The sequence below is a fragment of the Poecilia mexicana genome, unplaced genomic scaffold (assembly GCF_051168715.1).
Source record: "Poecilia mexicana isolate PSO_F unplaced genomic scaffold, ASM5116871v1 scaffold_23, whole genome shotgun sequence".
In the NCBI taxonomy this organism is placed as follows: Eukaryota; Metazoa; Chordata; class Actinopteri; order Cyprinodontiformes; family Poeciliidae; genus Poecilia; species Poecilia mexicana.
In genome coordinates, this window is record NW_028263392.1 from 16,496,481 (window position 1) to 16,505,328 (window position 8,848).

The 8,848-nt window shown below is 38.3% G+C and overlaps 1 protein-coding gene across 1 annotated transcript; it reads left to right on the plus strand.

Moving 5' to 3' along the window:
- Positions 1 to 442: 442 nt before the first annotated feature.
- cwf19l1 (CWF19 like cell cycle control factor 1) lies at positions 443 to 8,381 on the plus strand. Its single transcript, XM_014995326.2, has 14 exons — positions 443 to 556; positions 662 to 746; positions 816 to 900; positions 1,307 to 1,408; positions 2,216 to 2,430; positions 2,512 to 2,627; positions 3,155 to 3,239; positions 3,803 to 3,955; positions 4,691 to 4,829; positions 5,351 to 5,430; positions 6,541 to 6,750; positions 7,413 to 7,532; positions 7,621 to 7,718; positions 8,008 to 8,381. Exons 1-14 carry the CDS (start codon positions 534 to 536, stop codon positions 8,150 to 8,152), a joined length of 1,656 nt encoding a protein of 551 aa, XP_014850812.2. The 5' UTR covers positions 443 to 533; the 3' UTR covers positions 8,153 to 8,381.
- The last annotated feature ends 467 nt before the right edge of the window (positions 8,382 to 8,848 follow it).

Below are 8,848 nucleotides of genomic sequence, written 5' to 3' on the forward strand. Positions count from 1 at the left end.
GTCATAGATCAGATATTATGAGCTTTTTGAGATGCTAATCTACTTCCACAAGTAAAATAAGTACTTTGTTGGATAAGTAAGTAAAAGCAAAAATTCTTCCAACTGCACAGCATCCAAATCTGAAGTTATCCAAACAAATAAATGATTAACAAAAGTCTACCAAAAGAACAATTCAGAACTATTGCAAGGGAGCTGGCAGGCACATATTTAATAATTTTGAAACAAACATGACAAACATCGATTTAGGTGGAAAAAGGCAAACCTGGCAACCAGTGTGAATATACCATTTGCTAATTTATTTAACTAATTTTAACAGAAAAACACTTCAATGCTTGTATTTAAATGCTCCCTCTGTCCCCTTTTATATTTATGGTTTAACTTTAAGTTCATACTTTTAAAAGTAAAGAAAAATACAGTAAATACATTGTCCAAAAATAGTTCCGCCTTTGTTTCACCTGGACCCTTTTTGGAGACGGACGATGCGTCAAAGCTGCTAAAACTCCAAGGTATCCGGAGCCAAATTGAAGCAGAATATGGGAGACCAGCCGGTCAGAGTGTGAGTTTAAACTACTGGATTAAATCCCACCCGTCGGGATTTAAATCGATTAAAATCTGCTTTTTACCGAGCAGTAAAAGCAGCCTGTATGTTGTGTCTCCACAGTTTGGTGTGCGGGGATGTTGAGGGCAGACTGAGCTCTCTGTTCAACAGAGTTCAGGCCATCCAGAAGAAAACAGGACAGTTTGATGTGAGTTTGACTTTATTCCCACTGTTTGACTTCCGGTCAGCCTCAATTAAAACAGATGTTTTCCTGCAGCTGCTGCTATGTGTTGGGGAGTTTTTTGGAGTAACCCCTGAAGCTGAAGCAGAGTGGCAACAATACAAGACTGGAGCTAAAAAAGGTGGGAAGAAAACACCAGAGCAACAGTTTAGAGGGGGAAATAGGGGGTTAGTTAAAAAATATTTATTTATCCCAAAAGAAAACTAAATGTTGTTGTAACTCATGAAAAATCTCCAGTAGCAGTCAGTGTTGCAACAAAGAGGCCTCTGACTGAAGACTGTTGCTGTATTAGAGTTCAATGATATAATAACAGCTCAGTATCCAGGCAGTAGACATGATGTGTCACAGTAACATGTCCTGGATGACATAATTAGTTGTTGACGAGCTCTGCTGATCTTCCTCCTTTACTTTTGCTGCTCGTCTTTAAATCTCCAAACTGCAAACTTGTCCAAAAGTTCTCCTATAAGTCGAGTTCCCTTCATGTGGCTCCTGGTCAAATTCTGTCAAATCTTTTTTCTCTTTTCCAGCTCCGATCCAAACGTACATCCTGGGAGCAGCAAGCCAGGAAACGGTGAAGAACTTCCCCAGTTCTGACGGTTCTGAACTGGCTGAAAACATCACATACCTGGGTAAGACCGCAAAGATCAGAGCTTCACTTCCATCACAATAACACAGCATTATATGGAGGCCAGAGACTGCCACAATTATTAATGAAATCAAAATTATCTCAATGATGACTAATTTTAGACATAGATACTACTGCTACTGCCCTCTGGAGATGATTAATATGAAGGGCTGAGACTGAAAAAAAATAAAACATGGAAAAATACATAAAAGAAAAAAAAAACAAAAAAAACTTCATGCCCAGTGGGGAATATGGAGGACCAACACTGCCGAACTCAAAAATTGATGCAAAAATGTATAAATAAAATAAAGTCTATGAAAAGAATTTAGATTAATCCTTGTCTGCATCTAGATTAATTTGGAGGGTAGAAAGTGCCCACATCAACAAGGCACAATTATCCAAATTTTGTAAAAAAAAAACTCAAAAGTTTCTAAAGAGTTTATGTTTTGTTTTTCCATTTTTGTGTGTTAATTTCACAAATGTTAAAGCTGAATTATTTTTTTTTTAAATGCAGTGAAAAAGTCATGCTGTTTTTCTAGACAGACATTTTGTGTATATTTAATGAAATTTATATAAATTTAATTTAGATAAATTGCACAAAAATCCATATTTTTTAAAATTAAATTCAATAACAATTGTATGAAAATAGATTTAAAATATATTTTACATTTTAAATATGATGTTATTAAAATCAATATTTATTCTGTATCAAATAAAAGTTTAAATCTAACAGCTTTCCTTGTCGATATGAATGAAAATGACAGTCTGAGATTTCCTGATAAAATCTTTCGGGTTTGGCGCTGCGCTCCAGGTCGGCGCGGCGTGTTCACGGGCGCGTCAGGACTGCAGCTGGCCTACGTCGGCGGCCGGGAGGCCCTGCAGGAACCGGCCCCGGCTCACTGCTTCACCTCCAAAGACCTATCTGCGCTCGTCAACTCGCTCACCAGCAGCTCCAAGTTCAGAGGCGTCGACATCCTGCTGACATCGCAGTGGCCCCGAGGCGTGTGGCAGTACGGAAACAACCCGGTAACCCCAGCCTCTCTGAGTCCAGGTCACCATGGACGCACTTTACAGTACTTAACTCTAAAGGAAGTTTTTGTCTCACAGGAAGTGAACACAAAGTCATGTGGAAGCAGCTCCATCGCCAGCCTCGCCGACAAACTGAAACCGCGTTACCACTTCGCTGCACTAGAGGGCGCTCACTATGAAAGGCTCCCATACAGGTATGCAGCAGAGCAGAGATCTGCAGTAGGATGGCAGAAAACGTATCACAATAAAAGTGTTCATCAATAATTATCAATGCTTATTGATAATCAATAATTATCAAGGCGCAACCTTTCCTGTTTTACCCAGTTTCCACTCCAAGTTGTCATTTATTTGGTTTTTTTTTTAAGCAGTTATGAGGCAGAGTTGCTAAATATGAAACTGCTCCTGCGCAAGTTACCCAGCAGGTTGTTGCTAGGCAACCAAAGAGTGAGTGAGTTAGTTAATGCTGTGCAGTTCTGAGTCAAAGTTCAGTGAATATTCTGACAGATGCATTATCTATTAATATTGATCACTATCGCCATAAATTGTTATTGACTTATTATCCAGCCCCAGTCTGTGTCAATTAAAGCTAAAAATATGCAGCCAAATCAGGAAACAGTTGCAGTTTTGTGTTAAAATGCATCATAATTACCAAACTGTTTTGAGTCATTTTCTTTAGAGCAGTCAGTTTGACTGAGGTGACTGGATGTTCTCTTTTCCTCAGGAATCATGTAGTTCTCCAGGAAAATGCTCAACATGTCAGTCGCTTCATTGCTCTGGCAACAGTCAACAACCCCGCCAAAAAGAAGGTAAACGTGGAGTCGAATATTTTCTGCCTCGGCTCCAAACAAAGAGCAGAGGCCTCAAACTCAAATGAATTGGCGGCCATTTGAGTTTTTAAATGGCACAACAAACCCCAAATATTTCTGAAAATATAAAATTTGAATTTCAAAACTGCAAATTGTGTACAACTTTTTTTCTTGTCCTTAAATAACTAATTAAATTCTGTCACTAAACTGACAAACTGCTAATTTCAGCAATGTCTTTAGAGTCAAATTATTGTAATTTTAATCATCTTATTGTACAATTTTATATATACAATTTTAATAGATATGCTTTTGTTTCAAGCAGCAGTATCTTAAGGCTCTTATTGCATTATATTTTTGACATGAGGTTGCGGACGTGGGCCACTTCTGGCCCACAAACCGGGTGTTGAGACCCCTGCTCTAGAGATTGAAATAAGCAGAGTTTAGCTAAAAATGTCAATTTCCATGCAAAATATCAGCAGTAAACCTGACCAGCCACCATTTAACTTTTTCACATCTGTTGAAGAAGAAGAAATGTGGATTTTCCTCGTTTGTTCTCTTGGCAGTATCTGTACGCCTTTAACATCGTCCCCATGAAGAGCATGGATCCCACAGAGCTGGTGAAGCAGCCGCAGGACATCACGGAAAGTCCTTACAGACGCTCGGCTAACGACAAAACGGAGACCCAAAAACCGCCGTTCAGCACCACAGAAGAAGAGGTAAAAATCACTGATGTGAAACATTGTTTTAACGCAGAGTAGAGACGTTTTATGAATTTTTCCCCGTCTCCTTTCCCAAATTGACATCTACACTGCAAAAACAAAATCTTACCAAGTTTTTTTTCATGTAGTTTTTAGTGCAAATATCTTATTACACTCGATATAATACAAACTAACTTGCAAGGAACATTATAGCAAGTTATACAAGCTAGTTTTAAGTCAATAAATCCTTAATATGGTGGCTCCACTGAGATTATTTCACATATAACAAGACATTTTTACCATGTTATGAGCTAAATAATCTCCCAGTGGAGCTAGAACTTTTTCACCAATATTAAAAAATTATTGTCTTAACAAGCTCCTATATATGTTGATAAGTTACTTGTTAGTTTGTTTGTATTTGAAATGTATAAAGATATTTGCACTAGAAACTAGACAAAAATTCTTGGTAAGATTTTGTGATTTTGCTGTGCATTCATTATTATTATTATAGAAGGAAAAATTAGATTAAATCCAACAAAAATCTATACTACAACACTATACTGTGCTAATCTACTTGGACTGGCTCTGGTTTTCCTCTGTTTCAGTGATATTCTTTAAACGTGACAGTTAAACCGTTTTATTGGTTCAAGAAGCTGCATTCACATAAATCCTGTTGGAGTGAAGAAGAAGCACATGTCCATCCTTTTTGAGCTACATCTGTCACCTTCTGTCTGTTTTTACTGCGATGTCCAGGAGCCGGTCCACCAGTTCTTCTTTGACCTGAGCAGGAAGCAGGGCGGGGCCCCCAGGGGCCGCGGCGGGAAGAGGCCCTCAGACGGACGAGGTCGAGACGGGCATTTTCAGGGGCAGCCCAAACAACCGCGCCGGCACCGTGAGTCTGCAGGAGCTCAGAAACACCACACAGCTGAAGACATTATCAATAAATCTGATGGATTCTCTCATTTTTGACTTTTCTTGTTCGATAAGAGAAGTTTGGTTTCATTTAACCTCAAAGGTTAGATGTATGTAAACTTCTGGTTTTAACTGTATATGTTCATGTTATTAGGAGAAGAGAAACAACCAGCAAATTCAACAACTAATCCCAAATGTGTCATAATACGCATCTAAATACATTAATAGTTGATTAAATAGAGTAGAAAATATGAAGTATCTCCATAATATTCCAGCGGATCTGAATGTAACAGGAAATTTTATGTTGAAAACTTTAAAAGTCTTCAGGAAAGATATTTTTCTTTCCTGAAGTCGAGATGTTTTTATCTTCATATCAGGAACTTGTTGGTTAAACACCTGAGTGCCGAAACAAATAAGAAAATCCTAAAGGCCATTACCAGATTAAAAGCCACCAAAAAGCTTTTTATGTTTCTAACTTCCCCCTTCTCTTCCTGTGTGCAGCGCAGCCTACTGGGCCCTGCTGGTTTTGCCTGGCCAGCCCTCAGGTGGAGAAACATCTGGTCGTCAGCATAGGAACACATGTAAGTTCATCCTGGGAAATTAAAAATGAACACATTAATATCTGCAGAGGTTTATGGAACTAGAAATCCTGAAATCACTTCAGTGTAAACTGTTTATTTTAAAGTTGTTGGTGCTTTCTTCACTCTTTTCACATTCCGTCACATCATAACCTCAAAATTGAATCTATTTTTTCAGGAAATAAACTCTTTGATCATCTATATGTAAAACACTGAATCCACTGTCTACTGCTCTACCCTTTTCTGCAACTTGCTCTCTGACAGAATTTGACTAAAATCTTCCTTCCAGGTTTCTTGTTGTTGGTTTTGATGTCAACTTGATTTTTAAGCACTTGGCAGGCAGTTTTTTCCAAAACGACTTACAAATGAGTTTCTAATAATAAACTTTTTGAGATGGAAATCCAGCTCTGCACATTATTCTGAACACAATCTGAATCTGGTGACGGCATCGTCACTCTGGAAAAATTTGTGGTTTTAATTATGACCATTTCAAACTTTTACAAATTACAACTCTACTGTAGTAACTAATGCCACGGTTTGCAGCCTCTTCTATTGAAACATACTTCTTTAATGCAATTGGAAAGTGTTTGGTTTGTTTCAGTCACCAATATTAGAAAACATTAAAATATTACTTATTTCTATATTGGAACTGTAAAGACTAAATATTTCCATCTAACTTTACCCTAAACTCTTCCTTGGATCCCTTCCTCACCTGAAAATATTTTAATATTCTCATCTGAAAATGCAACCAGAAGTTAGTCTCAACAGAAAAAATGACTCAACATTAATTATTCAATAGGTATCTGAAACATTACGCATGAAGGCCAAACTATACTAACTACATTCAAATGCAACATAACTTAACCTTCCATAGGTACTTTTCTTTCTGCCTCTGCTTCAGCCTCTAGTTTTCTTCATTCCTGAAAGCAGCGCAGCACACAGTAACCAGCTCTGCATTCATTTGAAACTAATTATGGTCATAGAAGTGCAAATGTAGCCTTTTTATGTGTGCATTTCATATGCTTTACATTGTTTTACCATATTAAATATAAAACACTTTGGATGCACCGCGATCAGTTACATGTAGAGGAAACCCTGGTCTCTGTTCGGCAGTGTTACCTGGCTCTGGCGAAAGGCCCGCTGACTCCCCGCCACGTTCTGATCCTGCCCATCGGCCACTACCAGTCTGTGGTGGAGCTGAGCTCCGACGTGGTGGAGGAGATGGAGAAGTACAAGTCGGCCTTGAGGGACTTCTATAAGAGCAAAGGAGAGCGCTGCATTCTGTTTGAGAGGAACTACAGGAGCCAACATCTGCAGCTGCAGGTGAGGTCCAGAGGTCATGACCTCCAGAAACCTGGGAAACACATTTAACTTTTTTTCAGGGCTGAAAGAAAACGGGAATAAAAACATCACAGCTCAGAATCGCAATGAAAGCAGGCAGTGACACATTTAGGATCCAAATTAGAATAAAAAAATCTAATGGTTTGTTTGGACTTTCTCATTTTGATAACACATTTTTGGTATCAGAATATCTATCATCATAAATGATAAAAACACCACCAAGTTTCTTTAAATCAAGTATTTTTAAAACATTGAAAAAAGCTGAATCTTCATCTAGTTTTACAGAAAGTGTAAAAGTTCATTGTTCTTTAAATTGCAGTGGGATTCACTTAATTTCAAACCGGTTCGGTAACTCCTTGGATTTAAAAAAAAAAAAATATGGACAACCTTGAACATCCTCTTTATGGGATGGTCCTGGAAAAGAAAAAGTGTCTTCAGTCAGAGACTTCTTCAAATTCACTGTAATACAGACCCCTACAAGAGATCTTTACTGCCAACAGCTGTCACCATCTACAATAACTCCTTGAATAATTTGAATTAATGAGTTACATTTTGTATCCCTTTAAGATCAATAAAGTGTTTTTGAATTACTTCTGACATGGTCCCTGATGATTACCTTTGTGTTTTTACACCTTTTTTTCCAGGTTGTTCCCGTTCCGCTCAACCGCTGCACTACTGAGGACATCAAGGAGGCGTTTATGGTCCAGGCTCAGGAGCAAAACATGGAGCTAATGGAGATTCCTCAACACACAGACCTCAAACAGGTTACAGCAACAGAAATCACAGCCTAAAATCATATTGAGGATTTACCATTTAGCTCAGTAGTTATAGTTTCATAACATCTGCTTTCAGATTGCTCCTCCAGGGACTCCTTACTTCTATGTGGAGCTGGACTCTGGGGAGAAACTTTACTACCGGATTCAGAAAAACTTTCCTCTGCAGTTTGGAAGGTGGGAAATAAACAGTCCATCTAAATAGGTTTTTCCTGATTTTTTGATGGATTGGAAACTGATCCATTGTTAGGTGATTGTAAAGTCCTCCTGTCATATGATACGTTGGCCAGAGAGGGCGCCAGAGAGCCCATCAGTTTTTCCAACTGCTTGGTAAAGATAATACTGATGTACCTATTTGTCTTACACCAAGACTGATTTAGATGCATGTGTAAACACAAATGTATTAAAATTACTCAGTAAGACATAAATAAGATTAGATGTTGTTGATGGAAACTATTGTGTGCAGGGAGGTGTTGGCCAGCGAGGCGGTGCTGAACATCCCGACTCGAGCTGACTGGAAGGAATGTAAACAGAGCAGAGAGGAAGAGGATGACAGCTGCAAACAGCTGAGAGACGATTTCCAGCCATACGACTTTGCCTGGGACGACTAACATGCACACACTCATTCTTGTTTACCTGTTGATGTGAAGACCATGGTCGACAAGCTACATTGTGGGGACCTTGAGAGAATTAGGTCAAAGACAACCCAGTCTTTATGCTGGACTTTAGGTTTGAAACTTTTCATTAACAAATGAAAATTTCACAGAATATTGCTTTTGTACATTTACAAGAATTTGCAAATCTCAAATAAAAGGTTTTAATTTCTTGAACTGTCAAAAATTGACTGTGACCTTTTTTCTAAGTATAATAAATTAGACATTTATTCTAGATTATAAAAGGGCCTAAATTCAGAACTTTTCAACTACTCAATTTCCACCCTGACTCGTTATTGTGAAAAGGTGCTGACCACCTCAGAAAGTGTTAATTTCTAGTCACCCATCATGAGATTATGCTGTAAACTGGCCAAATCGAACCAGCAGCAAGGTTTTATGCATGTGAACTACTTATTTAAGAGCCATAGGGAGTGTTTTGTGTTGCCCATAGAAGCATAATGGTGCAGTTAAGAATCTGTAGCAACAAACATTTTTGGACTCTAGATGTGCAACACAGATTACCCCAAAAGGCATACAAAGTTTTGATTAAAGGGGACATTATAAAATTTGTAAAATCAAATCAATATTGACTTGTTAAACAAACCGGACAACAAAATGAAATATTTGATGGTTTACGGACCACCTGGTCAATAC